The sequence below is a fragment of the Lampetra fluviatilis genome, chromosome 20 (genome assembly GCF_964198595.1).
Source record: "Lampetra fluviatilis chromosome 20, kcLamFluv1.1, whole genome shotgun sequence".
NCBI lineage: Eukaryota > Metazoa > Chordata > Hyperoartia > Petromyzontiformes > Petromyzontidae > Lampetra > Lampetra fluviatilis.
In genome coordinates, this window is record NC_136294.1 from 3,362,172 (window position 1) to 3,379,233 (window position 17,062).

The 17,062-nt window shown below is 44.4% G+C and overlaps 1 protein-coding gene across 2 annotated transcripts in view; it reads right to left on the minus strand.

Moving 5' to 3' along the window:
* The window catches only part of LOC144937854 (collagen alpha-1(XI) chain-like), a 165,442-nt gene that overhangs the window by 84,059 nt on the left and 64,321 nt on the right, over positions 1-17,062 (minus strand). For both annotated transcript variants that reach the window (XM_078865375.1, XM_078865374.1), the window contains 14 exons: positions 15,236-15,322; positions 14,599-14,655; positions 13,860-13,913; positions 13,270-13,323; positions 12,773-12,826; positions 10,782-10,835; positions 10,153-10,206; positions 9,206-9,250; positions 8,357-8,410; positions 8,174-8,218; positions 5,275-5,328; positions 3,076-3,120; positions 1,161-1,214; positions 357-401 (listed from right to left, as the gene is read on the minus strand). In XM_078865375.1, the coding sequence (XP_078721501.1) occupies positions 357-401; positions 1,161-1,214; positions 3,076-3,120; positions 5,275-5,328; positions 8,174-8,218; positions 8,357-8,410; positions 9,206-9,250; positions 10,153-10,206; positions 10,782-10,835; positions 12,773-12,826; positions 13,270-13,323; positions 13,860-13,913; positions 14,599-14,655; positions 15,236-15,322 (756 nt within the window). The remainder of the gene's footprint in view (positions 1-356; positions 402-1,160; positions 1,215-3,075; positions 3,121-5,274; positions 5,329-8,173; positions 8,219-8,356; positions 8,411-9,205; positions 9,251-10,152; positions 10,207-10,781; positions 10,836-12,772; positions 12,827-13,269; positions 13,324-13,859; positions 13,914-14,598; positions 14,656-15,235; positions 15,323-17,062) is intronic.

The window sequence follows — 17,062 nt, forward strand, 5'->3', positions numbered from 1 at the left end:
CCTCTGAGACCCCTTCCACGTGACCTCTGGCCCACACACAGTAGAGGGAAGCACTTTTACAATCACTCTGTCGTGGAGGGAAATGCCCATCGCATGGGAGTCAGAGCTGGAATTTAGACAAATTGAGCTCAAAACCAAACGTGAAGTGATGGGGTTTATTTTTGGTAGAGTCGTTTGTGACGGGGCTGACACCATCAACTCACTGCTCTTGAGAGCCCAGTTTAATCGCAGGTGGTGCCAACTCAATGCTCCGACCACTGAGCCCCACTGCCACACCCATAAAAATACAAATTTGCTACAAATGATGAAATAAGTGCGACATTGGTGCAGAGGAAAAGAGAGGGTCCGCGTTTTACCGGAGCTCCCTTCTCGCCGGGCTGGCCTTCCTTCCCCGGGTGACCCTGCACACGAGAAAACGAGCGAGAGAGAAGCTGTTTGCAGAAGGTAATGCAACGTCAGGCGGAACCGGGGCTCGTCGTCCGCAGCCTGCATCGAAGGGCCATCGTCAAAGCGCCGCATCCGGGATTCCGAAAGCTCATCTTTCGCGCGACTTGTTTCGGCTGCGGTAAACGCAAAACAAATGTGTGCGTGGCCGTCGGCCAGAAAGCTGCCGGGTTTTTTTCGTTTTCACAATTATTCAGCACAATGGGTAAAGGTGCAACCGCGAACTTTTTTTTCTCTCTCTCTCTCTCGTGCTACTGAAGAACGTCTACCAGAGTGAGCAACTGTCGGGAACCCCTCTGAAGTGTATTTTTGGCCTACTCTTCCACGCCGGTCAGACCTCCTCGAAGAGGTCAGAGTACCCACACTTTACCCCACCACACACGACCTGCTGATAGACTTTACCACGGTGCACCCATTTATTCTGCTGGATCCTGGGGTGGACAGAATTTGGGGGTGGTGGGGGGGGGGGTTTAAAAGCTTTTGTTTCAACTGCCACACCAGGAGCTGGCATCGAACTTGCTCCACTCTGGATTGCAACTACAGTGCGCTGACCATTACACCACCGCAGTTATCGACAGCCTTGATCCAGCGCAAACAGGGAAGGTTAACCCGCAGGGACCCTCGTACGCTGGCTCTTGAGCAAAGTTAAGCATCGAGATAAGAGTTTTCATCATAAGATGCTTATTTTTGTTGTCGTCTTAAAAGCTAAGACCCACCGGAGGTCCGTCAGCCCCAGGGAGACCCGAGAGTCCAGGCTTGCCCTGTGGGCCCTGCAAACACAAGCGAGGAGGAGATTGGTATCTCTGCGGAGAAAGTGTTAACCATCTCAGATTTGCCACCGATGCAGTTGTCGTGGCGACCGGTGAAAACTAACCGCGGGAAACGATCGACCCCAAACACTTGACGAACGAAAGGCCACAAAGTTGGCCTCGGGATAAAATATGAGCAAAACGGAAGTCGCGTAGAAGGTAGATAAATGCAGTAAAATTATTGTTGCAGAGACACATGAATGGAACGCACAGCTACATATATACACATTCTTAGGAGATTTGCTGAAAGTGGACCATGATCAAAACAATGAAACATAGATGTGAACAAATGCAGGACAAGAGCGCTTTGATAATGAACAGCAGCATACCAATATGCCCGAATAAGAAATATTTTCAGTGAGTGGATATTTCTGGCTAAGGCAACACTGATCAGAAACATTGCCTCTGACAAAGAATATGGAACAACAATCCGTTGTCATCGCAGCAGATGTTGGGAATATACACCGAGTGACAGGAAGAAGAGCACATGGATCAGAGAACGAACAGGATTCGAAGACGTCACACCGACTGCTCGAGAAGAGGTGTGATTTGGGCTTGAGCAGGAATACAACCGCGAGAAGGGATGATGACCGATGACCGAGTCAAGTGACCGAATGGTAGCCAAATGAGAGAAGCAACCAATAAGATAACCACGGTGAAGATGCAGCAATGATATACTTTCATGAGCACGAGGGCGTTAAGATCGTGGCATCCTAGATCCATGAGTTGTGGTGATACTATTAAACCACTATATACTCTTAGTTTTTTCGGTAAAGTCACGTATTAAATTTTTCTACCTACGTGACTTTACCGAAAAAACTAAGAGTATGAATCCTTGCAGTCACGAAAGCATCAAATCTAAAACCACTATATGTTTAACACATTTTTTTACTGTTTTGCCGTGTCGGGTGGTGGAGGGTTACGACGCATTTATAAATAATGCGATCTGACCCAAAAACCTATATTATGAATAAACCACAATATGTATGTATTTTTTTTACTAAGTAAGGCCCACTGAGCAATATTGCTCTTTTTTCAGAAGCGACCTCGCCACAAATAATAGCTCAACGAAGTGGTTTATCACCTGACAATTTATAGTAGCAGCCAAATAATCTAAACGTACATTTCTAAATGTGGAGGGGGAAATTGGAGGACCCGTAGAAAAATCTACGCGGCTACGGGGAGAACATGCAAACTCCAAATGAATAGTTTAACAGGCGTCAGTGTCAGATGATAACATAGGGGAAACCCTCATCCAGCAGTGGATAGGCAAAGGCTATTGATGATGATCATGGTGATGATGAATATCTCAATAATTGTCTTCTAATGGATTCACAGTGCACTGAGCACAAACACATTTTGTTCATATTTACTTTGCATTCATGTTGTGTCCTTCCTAGGATGCACAATCTTAAATATTCCTTGCCAAATATAGAGCGGGTGCACTGAACAAAACACTGTCATTATTGCCGTGTTGAATGTGGCACTTGGTACATAGAATTAAATTGTCTCAGGAAAATAGAACAATTGCCGTTTTAATGCACGGAGATCGTGAATGCCAATTCGCGCTACCGTAGGGGTAGCAAAGGGTTTGTTGTTCTTTTGAGTGACACTGTGGTTTAAAAAACAAAACCGTAACATTTAAATATATCTTTCCAGGCCCTTCAAGGTTCTAAAAGGAAACATTGCAGTTTGCGCTGTAATCATCTTTTGGTGGCACAGTGGCTTTTTGTGTTTGCCTGAAAAAAAGTCTCAACTCCTCTTTTTCTCGTCCTGCCAAATTTCCAAAGGAAACTTTCACGGTTATTAATTCGCGACTCACTTTTTCTCCCGGAGGTCCGATAGGGCCTTGTGGCCCAGGCAAGCCCTTCAAGAAAAAAATGAAAAAAAAAAACATCACAGCACAAAAACGATTGTAAACCTTAAACATTTGAGCACCATGGGGCATGAGGAATTATTTTAACAAACTGAAATGCACCACTAACGTACATCACTCGCAACAATCATATCCGGCGTTGCGGATACATGTAAATAACACATATATTAGCTGTGCTTACATTTAACGAGTTCCACCGTTATATGTGTAACGCGTAAAAGCAGTTGTACCAATCTACTTAAACATTGAGCAAAGCCACTTGTACAAATCATTGTTTACGCTCCAAAGTATTTGAATCAAACAGTTTCCTTGACTCCCACTTTGGCCACAAATAACTCGTTGCGTCGCACGCTTTCATCTATGTTTACATCTATTTCACTTGAGATTTCATTCCCATGGTAACCTACGTTCTGATACGTACTTTCCAAGGATGTACAATCTCAAATTGGCATTTGAGTCCTTGTTTATAGCAGTGGAGCCCCGACGAGCCAGTAAATATACCTTTAGTCAGACAATATTATTACACTCTGTTGAAATAAAAACAAAAACTCTTTCTTTCAAACAACTTTCTGAATGAACATTGGCAATTAATTGTTGATGCATAATCTGATAGGCTTTTATAAAAGTTGCCCTAAATCGATAACATCCAGATGACTATATTTCTTTCACATTCAGCACTTGTATAATTATTTAAACCAACAATTGGAATCCATACAATGACTATGAAAGCATCAACATTGTCCACAGGCACACACATATGTTTGCACGTAAACTCCACACAGTGTTGCTACATTACCGCTAGTGCTTATTCTATTGTGGAAAATAACAGGTTCATGATAATATATATATATTGTTTACTGTCACCAAGAGGAAAGAAAGATCCTTGACATTTCAGCCGATGTTCAGTTGCCACAATGACTCACAGTACCCTAGTCAGTTCACCGTCTGACATTGCTCACCACCGAACGCCCCCTCCTCTTTGCCACAACTCCGATTCGCACGGTTGGCTACGTACGGTTCAAAAGAAGTTCAGCATGCATACGTAAGTATGTATAAGACTTGCTCACTAAAAACCACAATGCTTCCTTGAAGTTCAGCGGACCGAAATGTTGAGATATTGCGTTAATTTCAGTGATACTTCAAAACAGAGCTCCCCTGTTGTTATTTTCAATTTACCGGTAATTTTACTCGTGCGATCAGTGAAGCGGCAATCTGGAAACTCGCAGTGCTGTGTGTACATAAATTTACATACATAACACATGTTCTCCCACTTGAAGATACAATACATTAACAATACACCACATATCCCTGCTACAGATGCTGCTTTTAGCTTTTCACTGCACGTGTGATTTATTGTAAACATTCGCAGCTGGCAAAGACAAATCAAGGAGAAATGGCACTCAATTCGTTTTTTATAGGTCGGTGAAGAATCGCTTTTGGGCTGGTGGTGCTCTGAGCAAGTTGAATTTTACAGCGGCGTAGTTATCAAGTGTGCAGGCGGTGCAAATACTCATAGGTCCATGGGCCGCAGGGGCCCCAGATGCCAGGCTATCATGAGGGGTGGAAATTGGACAGGAGGGTGGGAGTGGGGTAGTTAATGTGTTGCACCAGGGCCCGTGCCAACCACGCTTGGCCACTCCGCGCAAATGCTGTTGGACGACCACTAGGCACTCGAGTGGTGGCTATTCGTGGCCATAACAACAATGACCGAGATGCTTAGACCGATGATGGTGCTCTGTTGATGGTTTTGAAGGGCTCAACTCCGGAACGTCTCTCAAGTAGAATGCATTCGTGGTGTCGAGAGTGTGACTGCGAGCTGGACAATTACCAGGCATGCATTCACAGGGATTAGCACACTGCTCTATAAACTCTGCGACGTGAGTTCGATTCCTGGCCACGGCGAAGGGCAGTTGAAGAGTGGGAACCAAACCGTTGCTGAGCACCCCTTCACCAAAGTATGGTCAAATAACCTCCACATTGTGACACGGCATGGGGGGATCTTCATTCAGCAGTGGATTTACAAGAGCTGTAAATTATGTTGATTCCTGATTATTATTGATACTGTTTCACGTAGGTGTGTGCGATTGCACGATGATTATTAATACTTGTATGGATGATGATGATGACGATGACACCAGTTCTTACCTGGGTACCTGGGTTCCCTTGCTGTCCATTGGGCCCAGGTTCACCCTGTGGACCCTGTTGAGAGAAAGAGAGAATACACACACACGGCATCCCTTTGAACCATCACCTCCTGTTAGGTTTGTGCCGTGCTATGTCCCGTGTTTCGCACAGTGCCCTGGGAGCTTCTTGAGAAACTGCTCGGCTTCCTGAAGAAGCTCCCGGCCCGTGCAGTGAATATCGTACATTGTAGCAAACACCACCACCACCACGGTAAAAACCAAAAACACACCGGAGACAGATATCGACAGTTGTTACCGAATAAGTTATTTTACTGGCCATCCTTTCTGCAATGGGCAGAACCGAGCAGAGTGCTGTGCGAGCTCAGATAAGCTCAAACAGAACACTCGCACACCCTCGCTATCCATATTTGCCCGGACATGATGAACTCACCAAAGGTGCCGGGGTCCGCTCGGCTGTTCCCGAGGGCAGCGCGAGCAGTTGGGCAAAGATTGGAAAAGAGGTTTTCGTGTTTACTCAACCGAAGGCAAGTCGACGGCAAACACACACGTGGGCGACACAGACGGGAACGCGGTCACGCGGCGGTGGCGGCGATGACGACGACGACTCGCGGATGGCAAGTGGCAGCGCTGGCACGAGCCCAAGGCGTTTGCGACAGCTGGAAGGACCGAGTGAAAGCAAATCTACTTCGAACAAAGCCCCTTTGGAGACACTCGTGCAGAAGGGTATTTTTCGATTTAAAGCTTTCGTGACTGCAGGGATTCATCTTCTTGGTTCTTTCGGTAAAGTCACGTAGCATGGAAATAATAAAATAATAAAATAATAAAACATAATAAAATAATTCTCACGACGTTTCGGCCACAACGACAGACCTGTTCTCCACCTGAGGACGGCTGCTTGCGTTGTGGCCGAAACGTCGTGATTATTATTTTATTATGTTTTATTATTTTTATTATTTCCATTCTACGTGACTTTACCGAAAGAACCAAGAAGAAGGGTATTTTTGTTTTTCGGGGTCGCGACGTGTTGTTGTTGTCGTTGTTGTTGTTGTTGTCGTCGTTCGGCACGAAGCCCGACGTTTCGCTCCGCGCTAGAGGCAGCTTCCTCAGGAATTGGACAACACGTCGTGCAATCCGATAAGCTGCCCCTTTGGAGATTTTAGCAAGAGGCATTTTTTTGGGGGGCGGGAAATTAAATGAATAAATAAAACGAGGAAATAGGCGTCCCGTATGTATTTGCGTACATATATGAATACGTGATATGTTCTAGTCTGTCTGTTATTGGCCTGCCAGGCTTATTTTAGCTCACCGCATCTTTTTTTTTCCCAATCAGAAAACTCGACACCCGTTTCAACATTTCGAGTCTCATCAGTAGAGACAGGTCGGTTAAAAATGACTAATGATTTCTCCATGGATTATTGACTGGAGCACTCCATCTCGAACCAGAGGGGGCGGGGGGGGGTGGCTCATCATAAACAGAAAGCAATATTGTAAAATAACTCGTGACGCACTTGTGTGGAAGATTCTGGGTAATTATATAAATAAGTCGGAATCCATTCTATATTTTACGACGTAACCATGAAATGTGTTATTCTGTAAGCCGACTGGCCTTGCGCTAACTAGCAGCAATTGTTTAACGTGCCTAATTGTGCCGATGCGATGTGGCATGTCAACACCGGTCCAGAGTTTTCTTGATGGCAATTCTACGATTCAAGATATTCGTTTTGGTACAGATGTATTAATGCAAAAAAAAATGCACGCAATTACGAGAACGAAGTGCAGGCGTGCTGCAGCGATCGAATTTAACGCACCGAATGGAAATGAAACACACCTAATACTATGTAAACTCCTTTGTCAAGGCGATCTGCTCCTCCCACCCAGCTTAAAAATGCGCTGCCAAGCTTAGCAGTGTTCATTGGGACGCTGTCTTTCCGACAGCTCTGTTTTTTTCACCTGAGGACGGCTGCTTGCGTTGTGGCCGAAACGTCGTGAGAATTTTATTATATTTAGTTTTATTTTTATTATTTATTATTTCCCTTCTACGTGACTTTACCGAAAGAACCAAGAATATGAATCCCTGCAGTCACGAAAGCTTAAAATTGAAATTTACACCTTATACTCTTGACTTAAATACACCTAATACTGTACAACAACAACAAAAACCCAGCAACGTTCATCAATAACACACTGCCCTGAATTGTTTTTTTTCTCTAATAGATTACGTTTCAAGCAATGGCCCTTTTACATAAGCACTCGATCATCACTGCCAACGCGGTATGACAAAAAAATGTCTTAATACTGTACAGCTATACAGAAGTGCACGCACCACTGCATTGTGAATTCACATCACATGCCCGCGCGGCTTATTATCAGCCGGGATATTGAGCACCTTGAGGGACCCCCAAAAAATCCAATGCAAGCAATAAAATTACACTGTGATTCCTGCATTGTTGCACAGGGATGCCTCTGCTTGCTCATAAAATGCAAATTCACACTCGTGGCATTTCTGCTGCAGAGTGAGACGGTGCCTTCTGGGTAAAAGTTGCGAGGATCGGTGAAACCACTGAAAACACTTGGCAATATCAAAGAGGAGCATGTGGATCTCTTGTCACGGCCTTTGGAGAAGTATAATTCGGGCTGACATAGCGGAGATTACCAAAAAAAAGTAAGTGCTCGCACTTCCTCGGACATGTCAATCTGAACGTGTCTTTCGTGTTGCGGAAAAAAAGCAACGATTCATTGCAAGCGTGTCAAGCGCCGTCTATCGCGTAAAGCCCCACCCCCGCGTGTTTATTGTCTTTTAATGCACTGTCGAAACGTAATCTGTATTAGCGCACGGATATTTTATTGGCAGAAATGTTATTGGCTATTCGCGTACGATGAGAGATAAAAATCGGGCCTACCAAATTTCCTTTCGCTCCAGGAGGGCCGTCAGTCCCACGGGGACCCTGCCGGAGAAAGCAATCAAGTTACGTCGCAATGATAGTAATGGCTTAAGCACGGCTGTCATTTATTTTCTAGATAACGGATCTCCGAGCGAGTTTCATGTCGCGTCTGGTATCGCTGACTTGACGGATAATACTCACAGGCATCCCCGACACCCCCGGCGGTCCCCTGGGTCCTAACAGACCCCGCGGTCCCTGGCAAAAAAATAATAATAATAATAACGATGACAACGATAGAACAATTAAGCAACAGTTTGGAGAAGCATGTCCCGGTTAATGACATCATTTTGCACCGTTGAGAAAGTCAGTGGGGCATGGGCAGGAGGCGCGTCGCTGCTCGGGTGACGTCGGACGGTCAAGGAATGAAACCGCGTCGGCGAGGACGAGATGATGGAGCGATTTGATGGGCTCGTTGTGCAGACGCCGGGCGGATTATTAAATCGCAGGATTGTGAGAAATGGTGGCAGATTCTAGATTTGAAGCTTTCGTGACTGCAAGGATTCATATTCTTAGGTTTTTTCGGTAAAGTCACGTAGGTAAAAAATTAAAATTAATAAAAGCAAAATTTAAAAAATGGTGGCAGCATGGGGCGGCCCTTAAATCCAGCAGTGGAATGACAATGGCCGATGACGACGATGATGATGGTGATCACGATGATGATGGTGATGATGATCACGATGATGATGATGATGAAGTGTTCACTACAACACTGAGGTAAAGAATGAGATTCAGCCTTGTCTGTCTGGGTCAGCGGCCCAGAAATTATTCCCACACCCATCACACCACATCCACTCTAACTCTTGCCATGACGGCGGTAGTTCATCAGTCTACCAGCGACCCATAAAATATCCAGTTGGAAATTAAGTCCTTGCATCGAGGTTAAACATACTGTGGGATTACATAAGCCACTGAGACTCACAAACCGCAATAGCAATGTCGTGTACGTGTTTGTTACGTGCGGACAGCTGCATACTTTGCTTCTATACTCACAGCTTCCCCTGGAATTCCTCGTGGTCCAACATCACCATCCGAGCCCTACATGAATACAATGGGGGGGGGGGGGGGTTAAATTAGTTTTGGTTAGTTTGCTTAACCAGGTGACAACTCACGAGAGCAGGTTAAGTCTAATTTGCAAGAGCGACCTGGGGCATTCGTCTGTCAGTCAGAGGGTGTACAATCCCAATTGAGTAATTTAGGGGTCATTTTTTAAAGTGGCAAAATGTGGACCCTGACGATGGCACACAATGGCCTACTCTTGCGAATGACGTCAGGGGGATTTATTAACGTCCACTGTGAAGCAGACGATAAACATTACCATGGTCATTACGAAGAACGCGGGGGGGGGGGGGGGTTGTTGAACTTCTTTCACACCGTACGTAGCCAACCACGTAAATCGGAGCGGTGGGGTTAAACAAATTACAGAGCAATACAATTTCCGTAATTTTTTTTCATAATTTCTAGTTTCTTCACGAAAGCAACATTTAAACCGAGATGTTGATTGCGCTGTGTAACACGGGTTGAATCTGGGGATGGACCAGTGGGACAGCGGTTAGCGCACCGCCCTTATAAACCCAGTGACTGAGTTCCATTCCCAGCCGCGAGAAACATCAGCTGTGAGTGATAACGGAAACGGCCACGGGTTCCTACTTCACGAAACTCACGCCGGCGAATGTGGTGAAGTATGGTTGATAGAAAAAAGCAACCACTGTGTGACCGACATGGCGATTAGCACGATTGGCTACGTACGGTGCGAAATAAGTTCAACGTGCAGACATGCATGGCGAGGGGAGGCATTCGTCCAGCAATTGATCGACAGAGAGTTGTAAATTACTTTAATATTTTTATTAGCATTTTTATAAATATATCTGAGCTCACGCAACTAAAAGCAATCACAGATTGAGAATCGATGTTATTTGTTCCAATCGAATGTTTATTACCTTCTCGCCATCCTCTCCAGCAATTCCCAGAGGTCCGGGTGGGCCCACGTCTCCCTAATGACAGACAGAGTCCATTCATCAACATTAACAAGGCACGAACCATTTGGGTGGGGGGAGGGTAAGGGCGGGTGGGCAAAAGTTTTTCAGAGGTGGGGGGGTGGTGGGTGCAGGCTGCTGCATGGATACCGTGCAGGCAAAATTATGAATGTGTGCGGTGAACATGAGCGCCGTGCTGGGGTGACAAAACACACCGATACACAATGTGAAACCGATGCCTTATCAACACAGTTGTGCTGGTACACAACATGAAACAAATGCCGTACGAACACTGTGCTTACTCGAGGCATGGACATGTGATCTCTCTCTGTGTGTGCAATGTGGCATTTTTCGTTGGAGGGGGGGGCAATGGAGCTGGGTGGGGGGGCAGAGGCATGGGAATTAGAGGTGTTGATTGGTGGGCGAGTTGGGGGGCGGGGGGGGACACCATCCGAAAAATCTTACCAACGCCCCCTACTGCACCGTAATGGGTTCGGTACCTGTGGTAGAATCAAGCACCGTTACCTCGTTTGAAATGTAAACAGAAAGGCAATGCGATGTGTATCGAGTTGTGAAGATGCTATGATACCCACTCTGTTGCCCTTTTCTCCAGGAAGTCCGGGGAGGCCATCGAATCCTCGGTCGCCCTGATCGCAAACAAACAAGGGGGGGACATCTTGCACATGCGCGGATACTGGAAATACTTCCCAACATGCGATTGTCCTCTGAAGTATTTAACGAGCGATGATGACGGTAGTGTTCGTCGATAAGTGCGCAGGAAGCAGCACGGGGCTCTGACAGGGAAGGGCACGAGCAATCCTTTGGTCAATGTGGCCGGCTTTCTGTTGGGCAAGTCCCAAATAGCAACACCACTTTCTAACTAAAGTTTTGCTCGTGCAGCATTGGATTATCTTTAAGAGTGTTATCACGATCAATCCATTACAGACAGACAGATAATCGCGTTTAACCTTAGCCGGACAACCTTGAAAATAACGGATTAAAAAAGCATGATGACAGTGAACGAACAAGCACAATTAACAATATTGCAGTGGTTAGCGCACTGACCCAGTTTCACACACGGCTATGCACACAGCGCAAGGGGAAATTGGACGTTTTGAAAGTGCGACGTGGTGGTGTTGGTTCCAACAACCCTCTTGCATGCTGTTGTTGGTTTTAATAGCTGCCTGGTAATAGACTGTAACAGACCATTTTCCAGTTTATGAAGCTTAACCATTACATCTTTTCGATTTAAAGCTTACTTCCCTTCTACGTGACTTTACCGAAAGAACCAAGAAGATCATTACATCTTTGTTATATATATATGCAGGTATAGATGGAGCAGCAGCATTTGGACGGATCATAGGCCTGGCACCTCCACTTCATCTATCAATGGATTGACAAAGGGCTGTAAATAATTGTTAAATAATACTGGTAATGCAAAAACACATGTACACATGTAACGTAGTCATCTCATAAAGCTAAATACAGAAAATCTGTATCATTTTTATTGGAAATAATACTTTGTTCCACGATATGAGTAAAACAATTTCCTGTGATGTCACTTTTTTTGGATCAATCTGAAACAAAAAAAAACGTCTCTAATCGTCCAAAAATTCATATTTAGGCCCTATTGTGTCATTATTCAGGGATAATCCCAATCTGGGAACACATCCTTGATACATGTGTAGATATGTTAAATATTTGAGATGCTTCACAGATGTGATACAGACATTGATAGAAGGGAAGAGGTAGGTTTTATGTGAATAGTCGTTGCCCTAGAATAAAAAAAACTATAAATATTAATTGCAGTGTTCTGAACAACAATCGAATTACATTGTGGCTTCGTCATTGGCCCAGGGCTAGTTAGGGGGCCACTGGCAGGCTATGGGTTCAAACAGTGGTCACGACTTTGCGTCCATAAATAAACACTACGTTCGTTCATTCGACAAAGAGTGTGGTGGTATTTTTGAACGCTATTAGAATGTGATTCGTAGCTTCACGTAGAGTTATTCATGCATATCCTCCTCCTGATTTTAAAGTATACACACTTGCTCACGTTTAGTAATCACACAAATGACAGTGTTGAATAGCCCTCGTACCAAAAACACGTGGACTTTTATATCACATAAAAATTATCTGCAGGTCTTAAATATTGTATTTAATACTTTTTCAAATCACAATTCGATCACTATTACCATGGCCACTGCAGCCACGAACTACACTCGTTGATTCCTCTCCCTATGGTGAGGACTCAATCTAACAGACCCGGACCGTTTTGTCTCATCCATCACACTCCGTTTAACCACCACACTGCAGGTCACAACAATTCTCCCCTCTGCTTATTCCCTCGGCACTGCTTGACTTAGGAATTCCAAACCCATTGTCTCTCTCTTTTTTTTGTAAGTTCTTCAAATAATCTTGCTAAATTTAAGAAACACATTAACTCTTGTCGATTACACCTCCAACTGGTGATGTCTGTTAATAGTTGCTTGGCGTTTTGGGCCTTCGGGCCTGTGATATATATATAAAGCAGAATATAAATATATATGTACCCATATATATTACATGATAACAGTTGTGTCACCTTAATGCCATTTTCTCCAGGGAGGCCTCTTGATCCATCAGCACCTGCTCGGCCCTGAAGAAGAAGAAACAAATTGAACAGATGGTGCGAGCAATGGTAGGTCCCAAAGAAATGACAACGCTCTTTGGCAAAATGCCCTGTGACTGCAGGGATTCATCTTCTTGGTTCTTTCGGTAAAGTCACGTAAAAGGGAAATAATGAAATAATAAACATAAAACATAAAATTATGGAAATAATAAAATAATGGAAATAATCAAATAATACAAATACAACTTTATATTATGTTTTATTTTTATTCGTATTATTTTATTATTTCCCTTCTACGTGACTTTACCGAAATAACCAAGAAGAAAAATGCCGTGTCACTGTGTGTCTCATTTAGCAGCGCACGTAATGATTCTTTAGTTTATTTATGGGGGCGTGGGGGGGCAGAGGTGGAGGGCAAAAAAATGCCCCACCCGGATTCAGAACATATTAAAATCACGATATCTTCTCACCCTCTTGCCAGATTTTCCTGAAGGTCCTGGTGAGCCCTGCGATCCTCTTGGGCCCTGAATTATGAAGCACATTTACAGCAAACAACTGTCATTGCACGAAGACATACAACGCCGTGCCAATTGTCATTTACGAATTCAACATTGCAAACATTTTTATTTATGCAGCAACAACATTAATTTTGGACAGATAATAATATATTCATAAACTCGCGCAATTCGCGCGAGGCCTCAAAGCTCTTTACATGAGAAGAAAGCCTGCAGTATAAACAGGTGAGTTTTAAGATGTGGTTTTAATAAAGTGTAACATGGACTGAGGAAAGGGATTCCACAATCGTGGAGCCTGGCTGCAAAAAAAGCCTCCGTCTCCCATCGGACAACAAAGCCTGGTCTTCGGAATTATAATGAGTAGACCAGAATCAACAGATCAAAAGTTTTCACAGTGAAATATAAAACGTAAGCAGAGTGGAGAGATATTTAGGAGTCAACTCATTCAAGGCCTTAAACATGTAAAAAGATAATCTTTGAGTAGTTTCAGTATTTTATTTTTGCAAGAGCAAAGCTGTTTGGTTTTGTGAAATGCGTTCATTCACCTGAGGTCCATGATCTCCAGCTTCTCCCTTCAATCCCGACCCACCTGGCATACCCTACAAACGAAATCACGATGCATTTAATCCACCTGCCAGGTGACTCAGCTGTAGAGGCAGTGGCCTACAATCGGGAGGTTGCCGGTTCAAATCCAGGTTAGGAGCCCATCAACACGATTCGTTGGATAAAATAAAAAGAACTTTGTGGGGAATTTAACCGCGGTCGTCGTATGCATACACTTTCCCCTGCCATAAGAATAAGGTTTTTTTGCTTTTACTATTTTCTATTTATTTTTATTTAAATTTTAAATTTTAATTTTACTAATTTTATTTTTTATTGTGAGTTTTGCTGTCATTATGTAAAATTTATTTTTATTATTAATTTATTTGATTTTATAATTTTTACTTTTATTTTCTATCGACGTGACTTTACCGCAAGAACCAAGAATATGAATAAGAATGAGGGATTGGCACCACTGGCTCAGGGCTGTAAATGGGAAATAATAACCAGCTCATTGCTCATCAGTGCAAAACATTCCGTTTTTATCTTTTAAAACAACATATCGGATGTAATATACTGAGTAAAACTAACTTTTGTTCTAATCCAAAAATAACACAAAGACTGTCCATTACTCTAGTCCCGTTAAATCAAATGCAAACCAAAACCTACTTCTTTAACAAGTACCACACTTCGTCACAATCGTCACATTAATGAATAAAGTGGCATAATGTTTATGTTACTCACCACAGGGCCTGTCCTTCCCGTCAAGCCCATTGGACCAGGAGAGCCACGCATGGCAAGCTGAACGTGACGGAAAACACACACACACGCACACACACACACGCACACACACACACGCACACACACACGCGCGCACACATACACGCACACACACGCACACACGCACGCACGCACACGCACGCACGCACACACACACGCACACACACACGCACACACGCACACGCACGCACACACACATACACACGCACACGCGCACACACACACGCACACACACACGCACGCACACCTTAATTATCCTCAGGATTCCTTCGCTCTCTCACTCAGGCGCCGAACTCTCGAATCTTTGGTGGTCCTTTGTTAGAGCAACAAGGGCGAAAAAAAAAACTCGTCGACAAGTACGACACGGCGTTACGTCTCCGGATTCCGCACGTGCGATTCGCGCAAACATGATGCCCATATCCAGGTGGCACCCGTAGCTCACCAACACCGCGCGACTCCGTTTGCTTGTGACATCTTCTGACAAACAAGGACACCTGCACTCCGTCACATCACGTCACACCGCCCCCCTCCCCCCCAACATCTCATAGAAGCTTTAATTTTTCCAATCGCACGCAATGGGAATGGTGCCGGCAGAGCTTACCCGCGCCTGCTGCAAGATCGCCTGGGCTTGAGCTTCTTGGGCTGAGACAGCCGGCCCTTTGCCATCTGGGTCGCTGCCAAAACGAAACTGGGAGAAAACAAAACGCAAGTTGGTTTTTAGTTTCGGAAAATTATAAGTCAAGCTTGAATTTCTTGACCGTCCAGGTGGTGGTCGTTTCCCATTTTTACGGCCCTGATCTGGTAGTGGAAATTCCACATTCCTCTGGCCTAGGTGGTGAGTCTATCCACATGACCTCGAAGTGTAATTCAGTAAAATATTCTTACTCTTAGAATGCAAAAATACGACTGTGATTGTGACTCAATGAGCATTACTCTCTGGCATGGCTTGAAGAAGACATGTGCTGCCCCCCTAAGTGTTGACCAGAAATCAGAGGTAACTCTGTGATATTTACTTCCATGGGCCTTTCACGTGTACCAAGAGTTGAACAACTCTGCGAAAAATACAAATGGATTCGAATCTGCGTTCAATGAGTGGCTGGGACTCTTTCCGTCTTACCCCCCCCCCGCCCCCAAGCTGTGGAATTAACTTCCATCAAATATTCGATCTGCTGAGTCCCTCGGTTTATTTAAATCCCGCCTTAAGACATTTTTTAACTTAATATGGTGACTGGGAAGCGAGTGGGAAGCACGGGAGAAGCAAATGAGAAGTAAGTGGGAAGTAAGTGGGAAGCGAGTGGGTGCGAGTGGGAATCGAGTGGAAAGCACGGGAGAAGCATTATGCGTAGATTACTTTAAAAAGTTCTAAACTTTATTCACTGCATCCCAAATGTATTGAATTGATCACAATGCCAAGGACGTGCTTCCCACTTGCTTCCCACTCCACTTGTTTTCTCATTCATTCATACCTGATGACGATCGCTTGTATTGCCATCGAAACGTCGTATTCTATTATTTAATTTATTTTCTTTCTACGTGACTTCACCGAAATCATCAAAGAGTAAGTGCAAATTTGTATTATTATTAATAAAATTAAACAGGATGCTGTAGTGGACATAGCCGTGGCAACTTAAACAATGGGCGAGTTTAATAAATCCCTCGCCCCTTACCTCATCCCACCGCCTCTGTCCACCCAGCTTCATAACGACACAAGTTGTCGACTGGTAGGTCCTGTGCGGTGGGGTAAAGTGTGGTAGTGTGGATTTTTATCCAGGTCCTCCCGTTTTCCCCCCTCTACGTTTAGACTCAACGTCACGCGTTTTGAGTGTTTTGGCTGCTGTGAATGTCCACGTGATTGACTACTTCGTTGAAGCTCTCATGTGTGGCCAGGCCGCTTCTGATAAAAGAGCTGTGTAGCTGTGTGGGCCCTTAACTGGTAAAATAAAAAAAAAGTTTTAGTTTGGGTACTTCCACCACTTCCATGATGTGTGTGACCAGCGTGGAAGGGGAGGCACAAATGCCCTCTGGCGTCTGGATGGGCTCTCTGGAACTCAGGCACCATTTTAGGCCCTTCCTCCACCGTTGGTATGAGCAAAGCAATGTCAGTTCACTTGTTAAACAGCACCTATACCAACAAAAGAGTAAACTGGAAACCAAGTGGCAGACTGTGGACTCCCAAATACATCAAAGGCCGCCAGACAATTACAGACTCCTTCTGATCCTCGGCTGCAAGCTGGTTAAACCCTCGCTTCACTTAGAAGATCAAATGAGATCAGCTTCATTCTGGCTGACTTGGTCATAGTCCATCACTTGAGGAAATGATCCCCGTGAAATTATGAGACTTTTTTCGAAGGCATTGATGGTATTCCACGGGATAAGGGAAGTTCAACATTATGCGCTTTAAAACTGGTCGAGCGTGATAATGGATGAA